This window comes from Tursiops truncatus, chromosome 4, assembly GCF_011762595.2.
Source record: "Tursiops truncatus isolate mTurTru1 chromosome 4, mTurTru1.mat.Y, whole genome shotgun sequence".
NCBI lineage: Eukaryota > Metazoa > Chordata > Mammalia > Artiodactyla > Delphinidae > Tursiops > Tursiops truncatus.
The window spans coordinates 74,818,838-74,844,279 of NC_047037.1; the positions used below are offsets into that span (position 1 = coordinate 74,818,838).

Below are 25,442 nucleotides of genomic sequence, written 5' to 3' on the forward strand. Positions count from 1 at the left end.
GGTCGCGCCCGCGCCCGCGCCCCAGTGGCAGCGGTTGCCAGGCAGCGCAGCCGGCGTCCGCGTTGCCAGGCGAAGGCGAAGAGCTAACAAAGCCGGGTCCTGCCCCACCTCTCCTGCGCCTTGAGGCTGAGGCCGGTGCCGCCCTTCCCCGCCCACATTCTGCTGCTTTGCGCCCGAAGAAGGTGCGAGGGGCTGGATCTCTCCCCACACCTCCCGCCTGAGGCCAGGCGCCAGGTGTCGCCCGGTGCTGGTGCCGGTGCCTGATAGCCAGTTTGGGAGCGAGCCTCAGGTAACCACCCTGAGGGGAAGTGGAGGGAGGGGAGCACCCTGAGCGCCCCGACGGCCGCCCGGGTCGGAGGGAAGAGTCCTGCCCGATGGGCCCACCTGGATTTTGAACCCCTCTTGTTCACAAAGCAAGAGGAGGGGACTGTGATCTTTAAGAGAACGTAACGATGGATGATTACTGCTCTCTACCCAAAGTATATGTATATTTTATACTCAGAGCTACCATTTTATGATTTCTTACACGGGGGGCAGTGATTTGGAAACACAATAGAATCTGGGATCAGATCCTCCCATTGACTAGACAAACCTCTGCTTTTTCATCTCTAACATGGATATAAGAATACCTACGGCGGGATTGCCATGAGGGCCAAAGGACATGACTAGTACTTTATAAACCGCTTGTCATTCATTCATTTTCCTCATATATATTGAGAACTGACTGTATTCTAGGCACCAGGCTAGGCACTGGGGATTCTATTGTGAGCAGAAAGTGACCGTCCCTGCCCTCAAGTTTACAGTCTATTGGGAGAGGCAGGTGTTCATCAAAAAATCACACAAATAATGTAAAATTAGAGCTGAGCTAAGTGCTACCAAGGAGAGGTGACTAAGTGATGCTCTGAGAGGGTATAAGGGAATTGACAGAGAGGTCAGGGAAAGCTGATCTGAGACCCAGAGAACCTATGGAAAGGTGAGGAGTGCATCCAGGCAAGGGAAACCATGTGTCCAAAACACATCATCTCCTATTCCAAACCCAAGCAAGTACATACAGTTGCCTGGTCCTTGGTTCTAAGAGCAGTTCATAGAAACTCCCTCCAAGATTCTGGTGTCTGGAGCCTTTCAGTCAGGTAACTGCAGGCTTTCGTTTATATAGTTGAGGCCCTGTTTAGAGCACACCAATAAAACCAAATAAACTGCAGAAACGAACCTATATTTCATATTGGATAAGACCTATATTCTTCAGCACTCAGCACATACGTGTTGGCCTGCCTTTCCAAGTTGGGAGGCATAAGAGGAAATCTGTTGAATTTTAAGATTTGGCGGGGCAGGGCTAGAATGAATGGACAATTGAGGAAGGCCTACCATAACGAGAGCTTTAAGAACAGAAAAGAACTTCACAAAGCATTGGAATCATGGAATGTTAAGATAGAATGGACCTTTCTCCACTTCTTTTATCAGATGTGAACAAATGGTCCACACTGCCAAAAAGAAAACATTGGGATTCATTGCCTTTCCAACCTAAGGAGTCTATGATCCTAAGTCTCTGTGGCTCAAAAGTGCATGGAAGTCCTGAGAGATCCATGGGGACACGGGAGGGGAACTTGACCTGTGTTTGCCCTTTGTACTGCGGTGCTACCATCTACCCAGTCATCAAAGCTTGAGAAGTAGGGGGTCGCCCTAAACTCTTCTCTCTTCTCATCCATCTCCCCCAGTGGTTACCAAGTCCTGTAGCCCCTGTCTCTCCTATCCCTCCCCACTGCAATTGCTTTTCAAGGCAATGATGCTCTCCAGAGTTGTCACCAAAAGGGCTGCCATATTCTCCTAACCAGGCTCCCTGCGTAAAGCTTCACTCCACTCTCTTCAGCGCATCTCCACAGCTTTCAGTCAATGTGTGTTTCCAAGTCCAGCAAAGAGATAGAAATCATACAAGAATTTAACAAAGACAGTTCAATATAACTAATTTTTAACTATAATCGATTGGAGTAATGGAAGATTGGTTAGCAAGACATAAAGATCCAAAGTATACAGGAATCACAGATACATGAAGCAATCACTACCCATGAGATAGATCGTCCAAGAGAGAGATGACCTCCCAAGAGTGTGTCACAGAGGGTGTAACCACAGCTCATTAGATGGCAGAGAAGTTGCTGAGGTTCCAGGCAGCCAGAAATCCACTGTCTGGGATGCCAAAGAAGCCATCCATGAAAAGGTGAAAGTACACTGGCTGTACTCTGCTGCAAGGCTTCCCAAGAGAGGTGTCAGGGGAAGCAGCTAGCCACTGGGCACTGCTGACTGCTGTGCACTGCAGCCATCGGGCACTTAAGAGATTACATACTGCAGATGGTCCAGAAGCTGTGCACTGCAGGATCCCAGCACTGGGGAAACCGCACGGTCCTGGAGCTTAACAGGAAGAGCATGTGGAACCCACAAGAGAAGCCCCTTCCTCCTCCAGTATCCCTCCAGCGCCCTCTACTGACAAAGCTTAACATTATGCCAGCTGGCAAAGGAAAACTAAAAGACCCAGGTCTGTTTTTGCTGAGGAGGCAATGCGGGGTGAATGTGGAGCAGAGAGGAAATCAATTGATAACTGGAGCATCAAGTGAACACCAAAATCTGATCGAGTGACTCTAGTGCTTAAATCTTCTAGTGGCTCCCTATTGCCTTTAAGATAAAGTTCAAAAGCCTTACCATGGCAAACCAGGCCTTTTATATTCTGGTGTTGGGCTATATTTCCAGCCTTAGGCACAGCCACCCCCCCTTTATCCACTCTAGCCCTCCATAATTACTCACGAGTCCCTGAATTCTCCATGTTCTCTGACACTTCCACCCCTTTGTCTAAGTAGTCCTAGCCACAAAGAATTCCCTCCTTGCTCTGATCAGATACCTACTCTGTACCTGGCACTGTTCTGGGGCTGGGAATAACAGCAATGAACAAACCAGGCTTCCCCAAGTCTCTGTTCAAATATCATCACTATTTTGGAAGTATTTTCTGACCACCTTCTCCAGTCTTCAGATGAGTTAGATGCCTCATCTAGGAGTTTCTGTTCTCCTATATCTAGTACTTACCATACCCTATTGTAATCACTGATTTTCCTGTTAGTCTCTTCCACTGGCCTATGGGCTGTCTGAGGGCAGGGTGTGTGACTAATTTATTTCTGTATCCCAGTATTTATTCAGTGCTATTGCTGACACATAGGTTTTATTGGATTGTTTGTCCAAGATCACATAATTAAGTCAAAGATAGACCCAGAACCAGAGTCCTGGTCTCCTGTTTCATGGTCAAGAGTGCTTCCTCACTAGAGTTTGATCTGCCCTATGGAATCTGTGTTTTGTGTCAGACAAGCCAAGTGCAATGTTAAACATCATCAGTAATGGTAGTGGAGGGACTTCCTTGGTGGCGCAGTGGTTAAGAATCCGCCTGCCAATGCAGGTGACATAGGTTCGATCCCTGGTCTGGGAAGATCCCACATGCCGCGGAGCAACTAAGCCCATGCGCCACAACTACTGAGCCTGTGCTCTAGAGCCCGTGAGCCACAACTACTGAGCCCGTGTGCCACAACTACTGAAGCCTGCATGCCTAGAGCCCGTGATCCGCAACAAGAGAAGCCACCACAAAGAGAAGCCTGCACGCCGCAACGAAGAGAAGACCCCACTCGCAGTAACTAGAAAAAGCCCCTGCGCAGCAATGAAGACCCAACACAGCCAGAAAAAATAAAAAAAGAAGAATGGAGAGAAACATAGCCCTGATCTTTTGTTGAAAACTATGGTGCATTCACCCCTCACAGCCCTTATGTACTTTGAGTCCCGTATCATAGGAATGCTATGATGAAATCAGAAATAGAGAAAACAAGTAAATGGATGAAATGATGTAGGGGAATATTCTGACTCTTCACTCTGAAGAAATGGAGACTTTCATTTACATGAAAGACAAGGTTAAGGTGGCTCCAGGTTTGTATGCCAGGTCCCAAAGTCAGGGGGTGTGTTCCCGGAGGAAGAAGGGGCTTCTCTTGTGGGTTCCATACGCTCCATGACTGTGATTAGGGAGCACAGTTAACGTAGCAGTCTGTAAACAGTGTCCCTGGGCTTGTGGACCATGATATAAACATGGGGGAAATCTTTGAAATATGAACATGCCTAAGTTAAGACACTTCGAAAGAGGTTAACTGTTCACTTGTTAAATAATAAACATGTGGAACTCATAACTTTCAAGAGGTGGTACTAGCATGATATATAAGCAATTTGGAGAAATTTGCTAACAACAGAGCCAAAAACCACTACTCAAAAAAAAAAAAAAAAGGACAAGGTCAGGTAGGACTGCTCTTAGCAATATTGCTGTTGGCATCCAAATGCTGGGTTGGCTTGATCCAGGGATTGGCCCAGGGTAGAAAAGGATCCAGACTTCTGTGAAGTAAAGTTGGAGAGGCAAGCTAATATGAATAAGACAAATCACGGAGAGCTTGAAAGTCAGACAGGCCATCATTTTGATGAGAAAAGCAATGAAGATCCACTAAAGGTTTTAGAAAGTGATGTGATAACATGAGTGGTTAAGACATTTTATCTGGGAAAACTAAACCTCGATCTCCTGGCATTGGAAAATGATTATAATATTAGAACCTACCTATAGATGGATATAAGGATTAAATGAGATAAGGAATGTGCATTGACTTTCAAACCTCTCTTAACGCTGGGCCCCCTTCCATTCTTTGGAACTGTATGGAATATGGCTAACAAGACAATAATCATATTTTCAGGACAAAAAATTACAACATACTCTGACAAATAATTTTTGTTCCACTTCAGGGTGCTAAAAATGTACTTTTCATGATGCAAATGGGAATAGCCAGGATATTTCAGTAATTTATGGAGAGAGTCAAACATAATGTTTGAAAGTAGGGTTGCCCTAGAGAAAATCCATGATGTGTAATTGCCTTATTCTGAGAGAAGCAGTATGGTATAGTATGGGAAGAGCAATGAAGGAGACCTACGTTCTTGATTCAGCTCCAACAGAAACTGTTAGCTTGTGCCAATCACTTCACCTCTTTGTACATCAATTCTCTCACTTGTAAATTGAAGATATTGAATTATATTGTAAGTCAAATTAAGTCCCTTCCTTTTTTGGGAAAGATGTTCCTTTTTATTTTCCAGACAGATTTTTTTTTTTTTAAGTCCACTGGGACTAAAATGGGGAATGAAAGAGAAGGATGAATAAAAATGGCCATGATATATCAGACTAATGCAATTGAGAGAGTAAAAGAAGTTTGTTTTGGATGCTTTTATGGAAAAGAGGGATTCTACAGTAGGTACATGGTGGATATGACTGTAGCATGGTTGAGAGTTTGCAACTGCAGATTTGGGAGTCATCAGCATAGGGCTCTGGTTAAAGGCCCCAAAATGCCTCTACTTCTAGTTAGAATATAGTAGGTTGCAGCAGCTCAAGCCACCCACTGCAACAAATTTAAAAATCTAGAAAAATTATTTTTTAAGGTATTGTAAATACATCAGGGAGCTTTAGAAGCAACGAGTACTGGATCAATTCAAATTCCAGGAGGGTGCTGAGCCCTTCCAAGGTGAACTGGCTTATTTTTAACAATGGAGACCAAAAGACAATGGGATTACATAAAGTGCTGAAAGGAAAAGTTGCTAACCTAGATATTCTATACTCAGTGAATATGCCCTTTAAAAAAAGGAGGCAATTAATAGACAAACTGTTCAGAGTATTTTTTTTAGCTGTTTACAAAATACACACCTTGAACAAAAAGATACCAAAACATGGAAGGGAAAAGTTTAGAAAAATTTTAATCTTGCAAAACTTAAAAGAAAACTGGCAGGCAAAGTTGACTTTAAGACAAATAAAGTGAGGCATTTCATAATGATAAAGGTTAAATTCAAGAGGAAAAAAATTTTAAATCCTTAATATTTATGCAGCTAATAACAGAGATTGAAAATTTATCAAGCAAAAATTGACAGAACTAAAAGAAGAAATAGACAAAACCACCTTATAGATGGAGATTTTAAAAACACTCCTCTCAGTTACTGATAGAATAAGCAGACAAAAAAATCAATAAGGATATAGAAGATCTGAACTACACGATTAAACCTCTTAACATATATAGAACATTACACCCAACAACTGCAGAGTAAACATTCTTTTCTTGTACACATGCAGAGAGTTGGGGCAAGCAAGACTCTGTACAACCATCACCCAGTGGAGCGAGGTGTTTCATCAGAGAGGGATCGATTTCTCAAATGCAATACAGAAGCCAAGAAGAAGTGTTGTGGGGAAACTCACTAGATGTAGCAGTCAGGGAGACTGGTGATATTTACATTTATGAAAGCAGTTTCAGAATAATAATCAAGATGGAAGCTTTCTGGGAGGTTAAAGGAGGGGGGATCATGTGGAGAGGAAAGAGAGTCAGTCCTTAGTGCACTTGGGAAGTCTGACAGTGAAAAAGAGAATTAGACCATTGGGAAAGATAGTAAAGTAAAAAAAAAAAAAAAAAAATGTTTTTAAAGAGAAGGCCAGACAGTGCCCGGAGGAGAATGTAGAGGGTCAAATGCTGGTTCCTCAGGTCTTGGACAAGGCAAGAACTAAGAGCTCAAGCAGTAGAGGAAAGACTATGAGGTCAAAGAGTTGGACTGGTGGCAGAGGATGGCAGTGTGACTTCATTCTGACATCCTTGATCTCACTCAGGAAGGGCATGAGGAGAAAGTCATTCCCTGGAGATTAAATAAGAAGTAGAAATGTGTTTTGGGGGGATGGCAAAGATCAATGCAGGGGCTTCCCTGGTGGCGCAGTGGTTGAGAGTCCGCCTGCCGTTGCAGGGGACACAGGTTCGTGCCCCAGTCCGGGAAGATCCCACATGCCGCGGAGCGGCTGGGCCCGTGAGCCATGGCCGCTGAGCCTGCGCGTCCAGAGCCTGTGCTCCGCAACGGGAGAGGCCACAGCAGTGAAAGGCCCGTGTACCACAAAAAAAAAAAAAAAAAAACAACAAAACTTAAAAGTTTTTCAGCTGGGGTGCTTGAAACTAGACTTTACACCAGAGCTTCCTAACCTTTTTCAACGTCAAGGCACACAGAAATCTTTATAAAGCACACTGGGGTACACTGTAGGGTTTTGGGAGGTCTATATGGAGCTTATGAAAAATTCAATATAGTTTTTTTTTGGATCTGAATAATGTGATTTCTTCTGTCTTTGAAATTCTTAGGATAATGTGAATGGATTTCTAATGCACTTAAACTTTTTATATCATGTTTTTCCAAGTAACGTGACACCTAACAGATGTTTTGCTACCAGTCTTCTTTAGAGTTGAATTTAGAAATATTAAACTCCCCCCAAACTACTTCTAACCTCATGTTTTCTTTGAATCTATGAGCATTGTTGGTACACTTTATTATATTTTCACACATTCATTGTGATTTTGATTAAATTCATTCTGGTGCTCGAAAATGCCAATTAAGCCAGTTTTCTGAAGACAAGAAACTCTCCTCAACAATTCTGCAATAAGGATCATTGACATTTCTCAATTCCTCTTTTAGCTCCTAACCTCCAGGGTGGGGGAGGGAAAGCTTTTCCTTTGATCGGTGACTTAGTAGGAGACGGCAGACTGTTTCTTCACATAAAGCTAAAAACAGACAGAACCATAGCAGCCTGGATTTTATTAGCAACATCCTTTAATATGGAATTCACATCTATAGGCAAATGTACAGACAAGAGCTCTATGTGAACAAAACAATGTCTTGCATCTCAGGTGTTCAGAACATGGAGAACAGATACGCCATAAAGCCTTCCCACCTCCCTGCCATCACAGCTTTCCCACCAGTACAGAAACCGTTTTGCTTGCATAATCCAGAAAATCTTATTTGTTTTAAAGTGTTTAGTTCCTACTCCAAATACCTGATCCTGAGTAGTTTGTTTTGGTACTTTCTGGCAAATCAATATTCTTCCAAGCCTTCCTCTCCAGGGATTCTAACTAGTGCTATTAACTGAACGTTGTTACTAACATCTGTAGATTCATCACCCTTCAGGGAAACACTTTGATTTGGTCTTGTAGAGACTGTCATCAATGCATCTTCTAATAGTAATATTCCATTTTTATATTTCCTTTGCTTCATTTGGTTCCACACATGGTCATTTCTTAGGCAGGCTGTTAAAATGAGTGATTCTGTAATTGTGGGAGACATTTTGGCTTTAGTTCTTCCTGAACCCAATCTGATGCAAACTACTGTTGTAGCTGTAAACACTGCTGTAAACAGTCCCACTGAACAGGTGGGAATCCATGAAGGTAAAACTATTTTTGTAATAATACTAAGACATTGTATGTCCTCCCCACTCTCCTTCTTAAGAGTGTACAGTGGAGTTTTCCGGAAGCTATATGATGTGTGATTGAATTAAATCAAACGGATTGAATGCAAAGCAGATATGAGAATCTAAGTGTCTTCTATTAAGCCAGACGTTAAAAGATTTTCAGAAAATGTAAAACAATGCCATGCTTCTCATTAAGGATTTTTGTTTGTTTGTTTCTGGAAACTATAGTTATTTTTCATAAAAATGTTACTTATGTTAACATATAAAGGAGTTATTTTTATTTTAAAATAAATATTTTTGAATTTCTAAAATGATAAATATTGCAAGATATAACCCACATTAACAAAAGATCTTTAGGGTCCTCAATAACTTTTAGGAATGTAAGGGGTGCTGAGCTCAAAAATTTTAAGAATTAATCTCTCAAAAGACTATCTGTATAATATAGATATTTTCTATTAAGCCTCTGGCATAATTTACTTGGCACAAGTTTTTTCATTTGATAACTTTTCCATGAAAATGAGATATTTAGGCAGATATTTGGGTAAAGAAAAAAATTATCAGAGCAAACAAATCTAAATTTGAAATAATCCTCACTATTTTGTCTAATAAGTGATTTAAATTTTTCTTTTTTTTTTTTTTTTTTTGCTGTACGCGGGCCTCCCACTGCTGTGGCCTCTCCCGCTGTGTAGCACAGGCTCCGGACGCGCAGGCTCAGCGGCCATGGCCTACGGGCCCAGCCGCTCCGCGGCATGTGGGATCTTCCCGGACTGGGGCACGAACCCGCGTCCCCTGCATCGGCAGGCGGACTCCCAACCACTGCACCACCAGGGAAGCCCTAAATATATATATATATATATATATATATATATATATATATATATATATATATATATATATATATATATATATATATATATATATATATATATATATATATATATATATATATATTTTGTGCTACGCAGGCCTCTCACTGCTGTGGCCTCTCCCATTGTGGAGCACAGGCTCCGGACGCTCAGGCTCAGCGGCCATGGCTCATGCGCCTAGCCGCTCCGCGGCATGTGGGATCTTCCCGGACTGGGGCACGAACCAGCGTCCCCTGCATCGGCAGGCGGACTCTCAACCACTGCGCCACCAGGGAAGCCCCCTAAATTTATATTTTTGACTACATGTATATGTCTGTGAAACTCTAAGAAGTATGAAACTATAATTAGACTTTAATATTTAATTTAAAATTACCCTTTATAGTGGGAAACTAAATCGTATATTTAAAATACTTAAGGAGACTACAGAACTTTTTACTACAACAAATCAGTTTTCAGAGAAAATAAGATTGTCCATTTTCTTAAGAATATTTTTAAATAAATCACAAAACTTTTGAAAAATTAAGTATTTGATAAGGGGAATTTTTAGAAATATTACCATTTAATAATTAAAATGCTAAATTTTCCACAAAATATAAATATTACTTATACTCAAGTATAGTTAAAATATTTTGAAAAATATTTTTATAAGAATATTAAAGACCTACAGTCCCTTTACTGAACCAATTAAATTTTCCACTATTATTTGCTTTTAGAAGCAAACATTTTTTTATTTCTATAAACAAATAATGTCATTATAAAATTCCATTTAGAATCAGATTTTGGATATTTTACATCAAAAGCCAAGGATAAATAAACCTATAAATCAAGCCACAATTTAAAAAAATAAACAAAATCAATTATGTTTTATCAGAGACAAATGATGATGATGATGAAAATATGCCTTCTTTTCGGGGAGAAAATAATTTAAAAAATAAGAGCAAATTAAATCAAAGGAAGAACTAAGTATTTGAAACACTTATGCGCAAAAGATTTCACTGACAATAAATACATTGCAATTAAAACAATAATCAGACTTACAGAGATGGTTTTAACATGGTGGTTAAAGGGTGAAATTCTATATAAGCATCTCTGCTGGCAGGTGCTCTGCATAAAACCTTAAGTGCAAAAACAATAATTACTGAAATCTGGAAGTTTACTGACTGAGCAAAATATGTATCCAAATATAATTTCAACTGTTATAAATTTGTGAATGGTTATAAAATGGTTGTAAATTTTGTTATCACTATGAAAAGTTTACAACCATGAGTCTCTCTCATGGCACACCTGTAACCCATTCTGCCATGACCACTTTTGGGAAGCTCAGCTTTAGAGATCTATAAAGGCAGAATAGGATAAAATGGTAAAATGTGTACTACAAATAATATTTGATGATACTCAAGTTTTGTAGGAAGGCTTATGGCATAGTATGGACTCAAGATGAACCTTGGCCGGGCTGTGCAGGTTTTTAACAGATGGCAAGGAAGAGGGAGGGCACCTCAAGTAAGCCAGCCAGAACTAGCAACATACTGAGGATAGGTACTGCTAACAATGGATGAGAAAGTGTTAAGCTTTGAGTATATAATTTCTTGGAAAGTGCCCAGAGTAGACTATGCGTTAGAAATTTGTGTTCGTAAATACTAGTAAAAAATTATATTAAAAAAATTATAGTATAAAATTACATGTATAAATCATGGAGAACCTTGAAAGTCAGAATATGATTATCATTTGTGAGCTGGGCTCTCTCACCTATTAACAACAGTAGAAGATAGATCCCAACACACCGGCCAGAATAGACCAGAGAATGACCTGAGACAGGGTTGCCCGTAAGGAGGCGAGGGACCGAACCAGACTAAAAGAAGTGGAAAAAGAGAGGAAGGGATGAGTTTGGAGACGCATTTCCAAGGAAACATCAATGAGATTCAGTGACAGAGTCAACAGATTAAGGAGAATAGAGACCAAATGACTGAGGAAATGGTGGTATCGTGTTCTGAAACAAATCTGGAGAGAGGACTTAGTTGGGAGATGGAGAATGAGTTTTAGTGGAGATGTCCTGGAAGCAGTAAGGAGTGTGAAATGTAGCACAGGTCAGAGGTCCAGGACGGACCAACAAGTGTCATCAATACTGTTTCGTGGTAGATGTGAGCTCTCCAAGAATGGCAGAATGCTAGAGACTGAGCTTTGGGAAGATTACTAAGTCTTGCTTAGCAGGAGGAAGGGGGAAGAGTTATGGAGACAGGAGGGGTGCTGAGGAAAATATAAAAACAAGAATAGTGTATGACATCAAAAAAAGAGAAAGCCTCAAGAAAAGATGACAGCCATGTTTAACTGGCCATCTCCAGCCTCAGACTGTGTATGTTCAAATCCTGCCTGTTACTTATTAGTTACGTGTCATTTCAAAGGTTTTATCGTCTTTCTTAGTTTCATCGTCATCTGTAAAATGGTGATAATACACCTACCTCATATGGATATGTTGTGGATTAAGTGAAAAAAAATGTATACGGAATACTTAGCACAGGATTATCTCATCTGGCACAGATAAGAAGTTAATAGATGTAATTGATGACTTTAAGGGACCAATGGAATGGTGAGAGCAGAAAAAGTTGCACGAGATTAAACAAGGATTGAGCATTGAAGAAAAAGACTAGGTATGAAAAACTTACTAGACAGTCTGTGCCCCAAAATGAAGAGAGATCACAGAACAGCTGTTAGAAGAGGCAGTAAGGTGAAGTAAAGGCTTTCTTATATTTGCTCTATACCAACAAAGGTTATCATTAGTATTGTCATGGAGGCCTATTTAATTAGAGTTGGACCATCCTTCTATTGACATGAGGCCATTGAGCCTTCAGAATAGAAATCAAACAATTGCACAACAACTTAAAAGGTCCTGTCAAAATATATGCAGACAGTAAAATGATGCAGGCACTGTGGAAGACAGTACAGTGGCTCCTCAAAAAATTAAAATTAGAATTACTATCTGATCCAGCAATCCCACTTCTGAGTATATACTCAAAAGAATTGAAAGCAGGGACTGGAGCAGGTACTGTTCATGGCAGCATTATTCACAATAGCCAAAAGGTGGAAACAACTCATCAACAATTCATCAAAAGATGAATGTATAAACAAAATGTGGTCTATACAAACAATAGAATACTATTCAGCCTTAAAAAGGAAAGAAATTCTGACACATGCTACAACATGAATGAACCTTAAAGACATTATACTAAGTGAAATAAGCCAGACACGAAAGGATGAATATTGTCTGTTTCCACTTATATGAGGTCCCTAGAGTAGTCAGATTCATAGAGACAGAAGGTAGAATGGTGGTTGCCAGGCTGTGGGGAGGGGAATGGGAGTTACTGTTTAATGGGCACAGTTTCAGTTTGGGAAGATGAAAAAATTGTGAAGATGGGCGGTGGTGACAGTTGCACAACAACGGATGTATCTAATGCCACTGAACTGTACACTTAGACATGGTTAAAGTGGTCAATTTTATGTTATGTATATTTTACCACATATATATATATCCGACAATATGAGCAAAATAAGTCACTGTCCTTTGCTAGGTAGAATGAAAAGTTATCAGAAACAATCAACTTGTAGCAGTAACTCTTTTTAAATTATGAAATATTTCATACATACGAATAAAATGCATAATGTAAATTTAGGCAGAAAGAATAATGAAACAAACATGTAGGCAGCTACCATCCAGCTTGAAACAGAACATTACTAATAGTGTTGGAACTCCTGTTGTGTCTCCCTAATGATATCCCTCTCCCTCCCCTACCGAGGATAATGCCATTCTGAATTTGTGTTTATCATCCCTTGCTCTTTCTTATATTTCTTTATAATTAAATTTCTTGTAATACTGTTCTTATTATATTTGTGACCCTAAACAATATACGGCTTTTTCCACCCAGCATCGTGAGATTCACCCTTGGTGATGTCTGTAGCACACTCATGGAGAACTGTGCTATCTTCCCGATGAATTGAAGCTTTAATATTATGTAGTGACCTCTTTATTCCTAATAATGCATTTTGCCTTAAAGTCTCTTTTGTCTGGTATTAACACATCTACATCAACTTTCTTTTGGTTATTATTTGCCTATTTATCCATATATCCTTTTACCTTCAGTCTTTCTGGTCCTTGTGTCTTTTCAGATGTGCCTACAGCTGGATATTTTAAAAATCCAGTCTGATAATTTCTGTATTTTAACCGGCACATTTAAGACCTTTCCTTTTTATTGTGATTACTGATATATATGGGTTCTCCTCTATCATGTTGTTTAGCCACCTTTCCTATGCTTCCCCCAGCCCCTCCTTTCTTGCCTTCTTTTGGATCAATTTGTTTTGTGTTGTTAGTGCTTTTAATTCCTCTTCTCCTTTCTACTGATTTGGTGGTTATATTACTTTTATAGTAATTACTCTTGAAATTTTGCCATGTGTACTTGACTTTTTACAAAGTTTAAAATTAATATCTTTACACTCTTCTTCCTCTAAATAAAAGAACATAAAGTAAAAGATAATGGAGTACCACCAACCTGAGGCCACTTTGGTTTCTTGTCTTGGGATTTCCCAACCAGGCTGGTGGTATAAATTTAAAACTTAGACCTAGATTGTGGCTACAAATTCGTGGAAGACTATTTCTCCCCCAGTAAGTAGCAGCAAGAGAGAAATATTTCTGTGCCTCTTCCCTCCTGCCATTAGGCAGATATTTTCAGTCCCACCCTTTCACACTGAAAGTGTGTGAGCCTTGGAGGGTTTCAGATTTGGGGGGATGAGAGAGTCTTCCGTTCAGCTATTTACTTCTTCAGTCCTTGCCTGGCCATTTGTCTCAAAGCTTCAAGTTCCTGGTGTCTACATTTGCCCCCAAGTCAGCCCTAATTTCTTCATTTGCTTTCCACACTGGTTTCTGCTTTACTCACTTATCTGGCACATGAGGATTTCCCTCGCTTTCTTGCAAGCTCAGCAAGGCAATTTGAAAGGTACATTTGCTCAGATTTGTCTCGTATCCAGGTGTTTTGAAGAGACAGGGCTTTTCAGAACATCTAGTCTCTCTTTCTCTACTAAAAGCAAAGACTTTTCACCTGCTGCTTATTTGTGTATAGTGTTGCATACCATCTATGGATTTTCATGTTTTGTTTCAATTTGTCCTGGAACTTTTTGAGTGAAATATACAAGTTTCTCTTTTACAATAAAAGTGGATGAGTACCTGCAAATGTACAGAGAGATGTTCATCAAATGGCTGTTTAATGATTATTTTTATTTGGAAATACGTAACCCAACGTCACGTAATAGAGGATTCACAGAGTAAATTTTGCTACGATGCTTATTGGGCCAACAGGAGTTGTATGATATGGAAATGGTCATGATAAGATGTTGAGTAAATAAGCTGTTTTGTATGTCCCCATTTTTATATATACAAATATATATTTACACTGAAAAAATTCTGGAAGGAGACAGCCAGTATTTTGGGATATCACCAGGGATATTTTTGCTTACTCTTGTTAATATCTACTTTTTAATGAACAAATAGTATTCTGTGTTTTTTATGTAAATGAAGGAATTACAACAACAAAAAGCAGGGATTAGTGAAACACTTTCTAACCTTGGAGATCTGTCTTGTGGGATAGTGAACTCCCCAATACTGAGAGTGTCTAACAGAGGCTGGATGACCTCCTATCCAAGATTCCTGTCATTTTATGATTCAAAGATTTTTATTTTGTTTATTCCTCCCCACCCCCAACCCCGACAATAGGTCAACCAACCAATGCCTCAGACACATAAGCAAATATGCATCCCCCCGGAGCTGCCGGAATTGCTGAAGCAATTTACCAAAGCCGCCATTCGGACCCAGCCGCAAGATCTCATCCAGTGGGCCGCCGAGTACGTACTCCTTTCTCACCTCCAGCCCGTGGTTCCCATTGGAGGTGGAGGTAGGGGGTGGAGGAGGGAAGGTCTTGGAAAACTGAGGAGGCTGTCACGGCTGCAGCCTGGGAGTCGGGACTGATCGGCATACTCTTTGGGATGTTCAGTTCTTGCATTGCTTTGGTGCTTTAAAATCCACACGTAAATACAGCAAACCGGGCGAGGATGGAGACCCTCCCCCAAGGGAACGATACTGAGCAATAGGACGCCAGAGCTATAGGCAGTGTCCTAGGGCAATCAGCAAGAGTCAGATTACCACATCACATCACACACGCACACTCCACCCTGTCCCTGCCCTCCACCTCCACCCCTCCCCCACCCCCGTCCCAGTGCAAAGAAGGGTTCAGAATCCCGCGGAGCTTAGCCTGCCTTTCCCTGGTGTAAACCAGGGCCTCATCCTCAGGTTTAACCACTAGATGGCAGCAGTGCACCTGTGGGGGAGCGATGTGATGAGCCCAGGTGGAGGATTGTGTGGGATCAGTCCAAGTGGCTTCGCTCCTGAGTTTACTCCTTCAATGGGACACCTTCCTCTACTGCTGTTAAAACTCATTCTTGCGCCCCAGCCAGACACTTTGTATCTTGTCTTTGGGGAAATTGTTATTTTCTTGACTGTGTCTTTGAACTAATACGTTCCTTCAGCATAAGGATGTCCATACAGTACACGTTGCATTCTGGAGAAGCGAGGCAAGCGTGATGGGAACAGGCGGAGCACCGGCTCGGCTGCAAACAGCGTGCCTCCACCACAGGTGTCCTCCTTCAGGAGACACCTCCAGAGGCTGCTCAATGGAAGGAGCTTACACAATACCTGCTGGCTGAGGCTGAAAGAGCTTCACACACAAAGCCTCCCGGCTACCAAATGGCTTCTTAGACAAAAAGTGCCTGCTTGAACTGGGGAACTGAGGCTTGGGGCAGGAGTTAGGAGCTGACCAGACCTCCCGGGGACCATTTTCAGGCGATTTTTACTGCTTGGGGATGACCTCCTTATAGGGCTTCAGTGGGAGAGGGGGATGAGGAATGAGAGGCTGCAGAGTGGAGCTGGTGGGTTGGGGGAGGGGAGAATGTCCACAGCATGAGGTTGAGGAGGTGCGGTGGGCAGGTGGTGAGAAGAAGGTGCGGACACCTTTGAGAAGGCTCACGACGCAATCTAAGAGGAGCCTCACACAGTCTCCGGTTCCTGGGTTGGGCTAGGACGAAGCTTTTACAAATGGAAGGAAAATAAGCCTGTGGTGCTCATAAAAATAGACACAAATAGGGTTGCTTTGCCTAGTAATGAACTCTGTTTAGTTTTCTAGTCTAAATTTTATATATTACCTCTAAGATTGAATTTTAGCGTCAGAAGACTAATTTCTTTTGGCACACTCAGACAGACTTTGTTCTATACTATACGATAGTTTAAAACCCCATTTTATTGTTCTTGCACTGCTTTTATAGCAAGAAAAATGACATTTCTTGGCATTGTCCCTGACATTTATGGGAGAAAACATTCCACTGTTGTAGTCTGCTTGCTCCCCCATATTGTATCATGTGCTATAAATGTCTTAGATATCTGTGAAGAACCAGTTTGTAGTTTAACTGCAATGAAAAAGGAGAACATGATCTAAGAACACTCTCCATGTATTCAGACACGGAAAGCACTTGTCAGACAGTTTAATGTAACTTACAAACCTGCAGCATTTTAGAGGTAAAACTCCACAAAGTATTTCCCGGATGAAATGTCTACTTAATTCACCACAAGCAAAAGTTTCCTTGCATATGTGTTGTCCATGAAGAAACCATCTACCACACTTGTGGTGGGTAAGTGTGACCACACAAATTTGAAGAACCATGGAACTGCTCACTGCAGAAGACGCTAAATAAACCATAGAGGATGAAATCCATGACTACAGCCTCATTTCCACGTTCTCTAACCAACTCTGCTACAAGGTCCAAAGACATCGCTGCTGAGCCACACCCACCCGACCACTGACCTGTCTGCGGAGACTGCTCATGCACATCGGTAGAGGTCACCTGAACGTATTTCTTCTGCTCCCCCTGCTGGTGACCTCCAACGGGTGCCTGGAAGGTGTTTTGGTACTGGAAGCCGTTGCTCTGCATTGTGCAGTGGCTTAGAGACAAAGAGTGGTTTGCCCCATCATTGTATGGCTTTTATAAAATTCCCTCTGTATTCTTTTTATATTACCTGGATCTGGAGAAATTAATAAAATAAAATTAATAAGAGAGGGGGCAGAGGCTGTGATCCAGGGGTAGTCAATAACAAGGCTTCTGATGAAGACAGGCCCTTCCATATGGCATCGGTGCCCCAAGTATCAACTGCTCGTGTCCAATCTCTGCAGCAGGCAGCCTCTTCCCATCATAGATCAATCCCCAAACAGGGCTCAGTGTTTGTCCACACTGCACCAAAACAAAGTCCATTCCACAAAGCACTGATGGGCAGGCAGATGTTACTGAAATTTCTGAAGGAAGATAGAGGAGGATTTTACAGCACACACCCCACGTGAGTTCATCTCAAACCCTTTTTGCGCTTGTCTTCTCACCTGAGCCTCCATTAGTGCCCTGCCAAACTTCTCTCCCCTCCCCGATGGAGCCCCAAGCCTCACTTCCTCCAGCTGGAAACCCTTCCAGGCTCACCCCCCAGAGCACCCCATCTCCTCCCCTTTCTTATGGAAGTCATTTTAATCTTCTTCCAACTTCTCTTTCCAAGATTACATACCCCTACTACTACCTAAGACCAACTTTAAGTATGTAGATGGCCATCGTACCAAGCATAAAGACTTTTATATTTGAAAGAAAAATCTCCTCCAAGTACTAGGATTCTTCCTTCATAAAAAAGAGTGGGGGATTTAAAATGACAATTTTCTCTCTCCTTTAATATACATACACATAAAATAGACATGCATATGTACATATACAATACTTCTGTCAATATATTATCTGTCTCAATACATATGCCTATATGTGTGTATGTATGTGTGTGCACGTGCACACATGTATATAAAACACTCAGGAGGGAATGACTGAAAAAAATACCCAGACCTAATACGCTTCAGGGAATTCCATACCAAGCACTTGGTACTCCTCATCCTTAGAGAAGAACAAATCTTTTTATTCCCTAAGCCATCTCTATACCTTAAGTGTAAAGTAACACATTCAGGCTTTTCCTGTACATAAATGAACTAAAAACAGTGTCTGGCATATAGAAGCCACTTAATAAATGTTCTTTCCTCCATCCCTTCCCTCAAAGAAAAGGGAGAGGGGATTCCCAAAGCCTCCAGAGGCCACTGAGGTAGAGGCTGCTCCCCCTAGCCCCCCAACTTTTTTTTCTTGTAGTTATTTTGGGGCTATGTCCCGTGGAGAGGTTCCTCCGGTGAGAGACTGGTCTGAGCGAGTGACTTTGTCTAACTGGGCTGAGCTTACACCGGACCTGCTAAAGATCCTGCATTCTCGGGTAAGGGCCAAACGGCAGCACGGAGGGGGGATGTAGGGACGATGTCAAGGTTGGGTGCGTACAGACAAAAGTCACCTGGCCACTCACCATTGTCTTAAAATTCACTAAACCATGCACTGAGAGTAAATCTTCCCGTGGGGAAATAGGAATCATGGTGAAATAGGCTGCAAGCTGAGTTGTCAGTTGGGTCATCCCATGTCGTCCTGAAGCTGGCAGAATGTCCAGGGGCTCAATGCAATGTGAATTCCTTCTCTCCAGAAAGTGCAGGTCCACATGCCTTGCCAGTGTCTCCCTTACTGATCAAGCCCAGATACGATGCCAATCACAGTTGGGGAGGGCCATATTATAGTTCCCCAGTTACCCCAGGTGCAGACATAGCCTAGCTTTTAGGCTCTCTCCACAGCCATATCGTCCTGGGAGCTGTCCTGTGAATGGATGAGGAGGGTCTGTCTTGAGAAAGCTTGCAGTTTGGCCAACTCCCAAGAAAAATGGCTTAGCACTACTATACCTCACTTTAGGATCCAGGACCAAGAGGTTTGGGGTGATTCAGGATTGACTCAGCCGACTGCCTTGGTCCCAGAGGCTTAGCATTTCACTGGAATCGGAGGACCAGGGAAGGTGTAGTAGCACTTCACTGGGGCATCTGCACCATTATTGCATCGTTGGCCGACAACTGGCCATTTGCGCCCTTCCCTCTTGACCACCAAGCACCTTGTGCAGTAGACATGGCAGAGATCCGAGGTACCTGGGACCAAGCAACATTAGGCATCCAGACCACAGACCCCACGTTATTCCCAGGAAAGCGTGAGCGATGCATTCAGAGTCTAGTGCAAAGAACTCAGCGGAGTCTAGAAGCAAGAGATTTAACATCTAGTTCTAGTTTCACCACTAATTAGTGCTCTCAGACAAGTTCTCTGCCCCTTGGTTTCATTTTCGGGCTGCTTTATCTGCCTTACAGGGACAACCTAGGGATGAAACAGCAGATAATAAAAGCACTAGAAAAAAATTAAAGTGTAATATACATGTATGTTTCCCCCATAACTCTGATACCTGAAGTTTGAACGATTACATCTCAGCACGTTCTTCACTAGGCTGAATATTTCTCTACGCTTACAAAGAGAGCTGCCAAACAGAGTCTCTGTTGACCCCTGACACCTTCCCCCACCCCTTGCTGTGTGCTAGGAGAACCGAGGCCTTGCCCCGGGTAGGTTTCTCAGGGCCTTCTCTTGTCCTGTCCCTCATTCCCTGTCTTGTGTCTGTCCCCGGCCCCGCAGGTTGCTGGCAGACTGATCGTCCAAGCAGATGAGCTGGCCCAGATGTGGAAGGTGCTGAATCTCCCACCCGACCTGTTTAATAGTGTGATGAACGTGGGCCGCTTCATGAAGGAGATTGAGTGGCTGAAGTTTCTCGCCCTTTCTTGCAGCTCTCTTGGAGTTGTAAGTTAGCTTTAATGGTTTTTGTTCCTTAAGGGAAAATCTCTAGGGACCTGGCGGAGGCGGGGAGGGCTGGTAAGAACACACAGTCAACTCCCCAGGGTTCATGAGGAGTGTGCCCCTTCTTGTCTACTCCTTCTCCTCTCTGAATTGAGGTCATTTCTCTGCTCATCAGCCAGAAGCAGGGATTAGGAGGAGGGAGGGGAAAGCTGTCATCAGGCTCTGGGGAGAGGTCAACTAAAATGCAGGTTTGGGATTATTTATGAATTTCAGTCACTGCACTTAGGTTTATTTCCATTACCACTCCACTCCCTCCATTCATATTCCTTAAGGTAACCAAGAGCCAGCTGTAGAAGATGGGCTTATACTTGGGTTTCAGACACCTAGAAGATATACCAATAGAGATTTTTAAAAAGAGGTGCAGCCTTATCGAAAACTACTATTTGATAAGCATAATTGGATAGAAAAGTCAGAGAGAAGAGAGCAGGAAAGGAGAGATGAGGCTATTTCCAGACTCAGAGTCCTGACATCCCCAGGGATGCAGGATGCTCATACAAATTCATGCCTTTTCCAAATTTGACTTGATTGACAACGGCAAAAGCCGTTTTCCTGTTTTAAAGAAACCAGTTCATATACATACTTAAAAGCTTTAGGTATCATCTTATATGTGGACTCACTCTTGTCAAACACTATTATAATAACTTAAATGAAAATGAGTCAGAAAAATGATTTTTTTAAATCCCTGAAATACATACAAGTTTAAAACTTAATGAGAAAATTACGGCCTCTGCCAAAACTAAATGGTACGAAAAAGGTAGTTTGAGTCATTCAGTATATTTAAATACAATCTTGTTCTTTCTTCTCGAATATCCTAGGTATGCACATTAGACACTTTTGTTAGTGAGAAAAGTTACCAGAAATACTGTAGTCCAACTTTTCCTGTGGCTGCTGCTGAACTTTCAGCATAATTATTTCTTTAGAGAGGAGAGGCCATTTGTGGGGTTTTTTTTTTTTTTCCTTCTTCGCTGCCCTTTCTAGCACCCTTACACAATGAATAAACTACTCTCAGCAGCAGAGGCAGATAAGTTGCCAGTCAGCACTATCACCCTTCTGTGGAATTAGCCCCAAGGATTGGGGAAAATCACAGGGGAGAAATAAAAAATGGGCACGTGTTATGAAATTCTCACGGGGTCACAAGTTTACTCACACCATATTCAGAGACGTCCAAGGAGGGGGGAAGTGTACCAATACTTTCTCTGTCGTTAATCCTGCTCTTCCCCATCTACCCTACCCGTGAAGGGTGGAGTAAGAAAATAAGTAGATTCAACACAACCCAGGACTTTTCATCTGCTGCAATAACTGAAAACAGCTTCAAGGTGAATTGCTCAGTCTCTCAGATTTTTCCTCACTGCTCCTCTCTTCAAGGTGGCAGTTGTTCAAGGAAAGTGGTGATGCTGGGATCACAGAGCAGCCAGGAGGAGGGTTCCCACATCCCTTGGTCCTCTCTGGCATCTCTTTTTTTTTTTTTTTTTTTTTTTTTTGCGGTACACGGGCCTCTCACTGCTGTGGCCTCTCCCGTTGCGGAGCACAGGCTTCGGACGCGCAGGCTCAGCGGCCATGGCTCACGGGCCCAGCCGCTCCGCGGCATGTGGGATCTTCCCGGACCGGGGCACAAACCCATGTCCCCTGCATCGGCAGGCGGACTCTCAACCACTGCGCCACCAGAGAAGCCCACTCTCTGGCATCCCTTGTCTCCCTGGAAATACTCATCTGTGTGGTCACTAGCTGTGCAGCTGAAGTCTTTGGTCTCTCTCACAGCACGACGGTCCCCCAGCCAGCTCACCTCCGTTCTCCCTGGTGCTCAGGGCCTCTTTAAGTCTCTTCTGGGTTGCCCTCAACTGCTCCCTGCCTTTGATGCTCTGTGTCACAGCCGCTCAGCACCTTGGAGGTGTCTGGGTCCTCTCCTTGTCCACATACCTCACAGTAACCAAGAGTGACTTCGGAAAATCAGATTCCAACCCTCCCTCTGCAGCTGTAAGGTTTACTTTGATATGGCTGCCACCCAAACTGGGCAGAGGAAACCATGAGGTGAATTCTTTCTACCTCCCTGCTAAAACGGGGAGGTTGGCCTAGATGTTCCGTGAGGTCCTTTGATCTCCAACATCCTGTGGTTCAATTCCACCTTCTCTGCTTCCACAGAGACACCATCAGGCCTGGCTCTGGATGACAGTGGAGCCCGCCAATTCTGAGAGGCACTCAGGTGTCTGACTTTGCTCCCCATCATCCCTATGTCAAAGAATACCTAGAGGTTAGGGCTTCCCTGGTGGCGCAGTGGTTGAGAGTCCGCCTGCCGATGCAGGGGACACGGGTTTGTGCCCCGGTCTGGGAAGATCCCACATGCCACGGAGCGGCTGGGCCCGTGAGCCATGGCCGCTGAGCCTGCGCGTCCGGAGCCTGTGCTCCGCAACGGGAGAGGCCACAGCAGTGAGAGGCCCGCGTACCGCAAAAAAAAAAAAAAAAAAAGAATACCTAGAGGTGAAGTCAGCATGAAACACTAGTCTGTAAATAAAGGGTGCCCTATGGATCCAGGGCCCATCCCATTTTGCCCACTTGGTTTGTGTTGGACTATTGCTGGGAACTTAAGTGTAAGGGTGGTCAGGATGTCACCATCTGGAGGAGGGTGGCACTCTTGCTAATTGCTACATTCTTGGAGGCAAGCCCAGAAATGCCCTCCTTTCTTTGCCAGTTCACCAGCCAGCCATGATCTCTGGGCCATGTGGAAAATCCAGCCCCCTCCTTATAGGAGAATCTAATGGCAGGAATTTTAGGAAGCAGGTGCATTTACTTCCCGAATCTGCATGTGATTCACATTGCTACAGTATGCAGACCTGTGTTCCTCTTCCCCTTCACCACTCCTTCCTCTAGAATACCTACCAATCATATACAAGAAGAGATCGTGTAATCGTGTTCACTGGAAGGAAGGGCATGTTTTGTTAGCAAATAATTCACTTTCTGAGCCTTTCGCCTCTGAGTTTGAAAATGAGGCTTGTAAGATGCTTACAGGCTATCTCTATGGAGTGGATCCCCATCTGACCAAAAATTCTTGTGCAATAGAATGCAGATCTCTGTCTACTTTCGAGTTATTTAAGTTTACCAAAAAGCTCCAGTCTAGAGAGTTCTTATCCATTCATCTGTTTATTAAATATTTGAAAATCATATAAGGGCAATAGAATTTGAGTTATCTGAATAATCAATAAAAGATGTTCAGGGTAGAAAGCACCTTTATTAGTGTGCTAAGGCTGCTGTAACAAAGTACCACAGTGGCTTAAACAACAGCAGTTTGTTTTCTCACTGTTTTGGAGGCTGGAAGTCTGAGATCAAGATGTCTCATTGGCTTGTAAATGGCTGTCATCTCCCTCTTTCTTCACGTGGTTGTCCCTCTCTGCATGCATGTGTCTGGTCTCTCTCTCTCCCCCATTCTCTCTCTCTGCATCCTAATCTCTTCTTATAAGGACACCAGACCTATTGGATTAGAACCCACTCTGATGACTTCATTTTAACTTAATTAGCTCTTTAAAGGCCCTATCTCCAAATACAGTCACATTCTGAGGTTCTAGGGGTTAGGGCTTCGACATATGAATTTTGCGGGGACATAACTCAGCCCATAACAGCACCCCAATTTGGATGAGGCTGTAGGAAGAGGACTACAGAACAAAGGCAATAGGGGAGTAGGCTTTTTTTTAGAAGCAGAGAGGATGAGCTATAGATGGAAATTGGGAAGTTCAGTGCACACATGCTCACAAAACTACCCAAAATCACTGTCATGCTGACCGCAAGTCATGCATGTGGCCTCCCATCCTCTCTGACAACCTCTTACCAGCCTCCTGTGTGCCCACCCTCCCACCCTCCTTTGTGGAAGGGCCTGGCACACTGCCTCACACAGTGCTTCATGATGACCTCCAGGAGAGAACTCTCAAGGGCAGGAGAGAGGAAATGAAAGCGGTCTGCTCCCCTCCTGTGGCATTGCTCCAAGTGTCTCACTGGAGTATACAAGCTAGACTAATCATTTCAGCCCCTTAGAGAGAAGACTGCAGGTCAGTAGGAAGAAATCATTCTAATTTTGTAGATTACAAAAGCAAATTCCCCTCCTTTAGTGAGATTATTCTAATTAAAGTAATAAATGTCTTAAAGCATTCAACAGCTTATAAACTTAATTCCTTGAAAGTATCCCTCCAACCAAGAAAGGAAAGGAAAAAGAAAGGCACCCAGTAGATACTCAATATTTTGGGATTGAGTTAAATGACATTTGGGTGTAAAAAATTCAAGCTTTCCAGAATATTACATCATCCCCACTTTATTTTACGAGAGCAAGGTGTTCGTTTCTTTGTCGTTATCTAAACTGATCTTAGGAATTTAGTTTGGAATAGTGACCTTCTCCTCATTTAACCTTATGGCTTTACAGACCATTGCCAGAACCCTCAAGATAGTGTGTGAAGTGCTATCATCTGACCACGATGGTGGCCCTCCCCGGATCCCTTTCAGCACCTTCCAGTTTCTCTACACATATATCGCTGAAGTGGATGGGGAGATCTCTGCATCACATGTCAGTCGAATGCTCAACTACATTGAACGGGAAATGTAAGTAAACATTTACCAATTGGAGGGGAAAGAGTGTGCGGAAAACAAATATAGCAGGCCAAGATATAGTGAAGTTACTGTATTATACTGCTCTGGGAACAGAGGCATATTGTGAAGAACAATAAATAGGGATCAGAAAGAGAAGGAGAAACAGAAGAGAAAGAATGGTATAGAACAGTGATTCTTAGAGTGCTACCCAGACCAGCAGCAGCAGTACCTGGGAACGTGTTAGAAATGGGATTTCTCAGGCTGCACCCTGAGTCCATCAAATCAGAAACTCTGGGGGTGGGGCCCAGTGGCTGTGTCTCAGCAAGCACAGTAGGTGACTCTGGCTCCCTTTCAGGTTTGACCAGTGGGGTAGGAGGGGAGGAGGAGGAAAAGGCAGTCCAGAGTTCCGAGAAATAGAGGGTGATGAGGGCAGGAGCCACAGCAGAATTAATTTGGAGGGAGAGAGTTATTTATATATTGTCTTTCTTAAGATTAATTGTTAAATGAGCTAACCCCCAAATATCTATTTTTTCCCAAACAGTATTGGTCCTGATGGTTTAATCAAGGTGAGTGACTTTACCCAAAACCCCAGTGTTCGGCTGGAATAAAAGCACAGTTTTGGCAATTTTAAAGGAAGATACAGAGACGAGTGTGCTTCACAACGACTGAACCGCATACACCATCCAATGTCAATTTTCCTGTGAAACTGGTACACACTAATAAACGATTAGGCAAACATATGAAATCAGAAATGTGTGGAATTGTGATGTAAAATTGTTGGAACCAAACACGTCCATTAACAGAAGATTGGTTTTCTTCCCACATGGATACTGAGTAAA

The 25,442-nt window shown here is 42.7% G+C and overlaps 1 protein-coding gene across 1 annotated transcript; it reads left to right on the plus strand.

Moving 5' to 3' along the window:
- On the plus strand, positions 1-25,442 carry ROPN1 (rhophilin associated tail protein 1). The gene is made up of 6 exons (XM_004327089.2): positions 1-289; positions 14,930-15,057; positions 18,427-18,544; positions 19,819-19,980; positions 24,440-24,615; positions 25,145-25,442. Exons 2-6 carry the CDS (start codon positions 14,942-14,944, stop codon positions 25,209-25,211), a joined length of 639 nt encoding a protein of 212 aa, XP_004327137.1. The 5' UTR covers positions 1-289; positions 14,930-14,941; the 3' UTR covers positions 25,212-25,442.

Excerpts from the sequence above, each read along its gene's own strand:
- ROPN1 (XM_004327089.2), top strand. The coding sequence starts at position 14,942 with ATGCCTCAGACACATAAGCAAATATGCATCCCCCCGGAGCTGCCGGAA. Across the intron at positions 18,545-19,818 it reads TAAAGATCCTGCATTCTCGG|GTTGCTGGCAGACTGATCGT; the intron begins GTAAGGGCCAAA and ends CCGGCCCCGCAG. Across the intron at positions 24,616-25,144 it reads AACTACATTGAACGGGAAAT|TATTGGTCCTGATGGTTTAA; the intron begins GTAAGTAAACAT and ends TTTCCCAAACAG.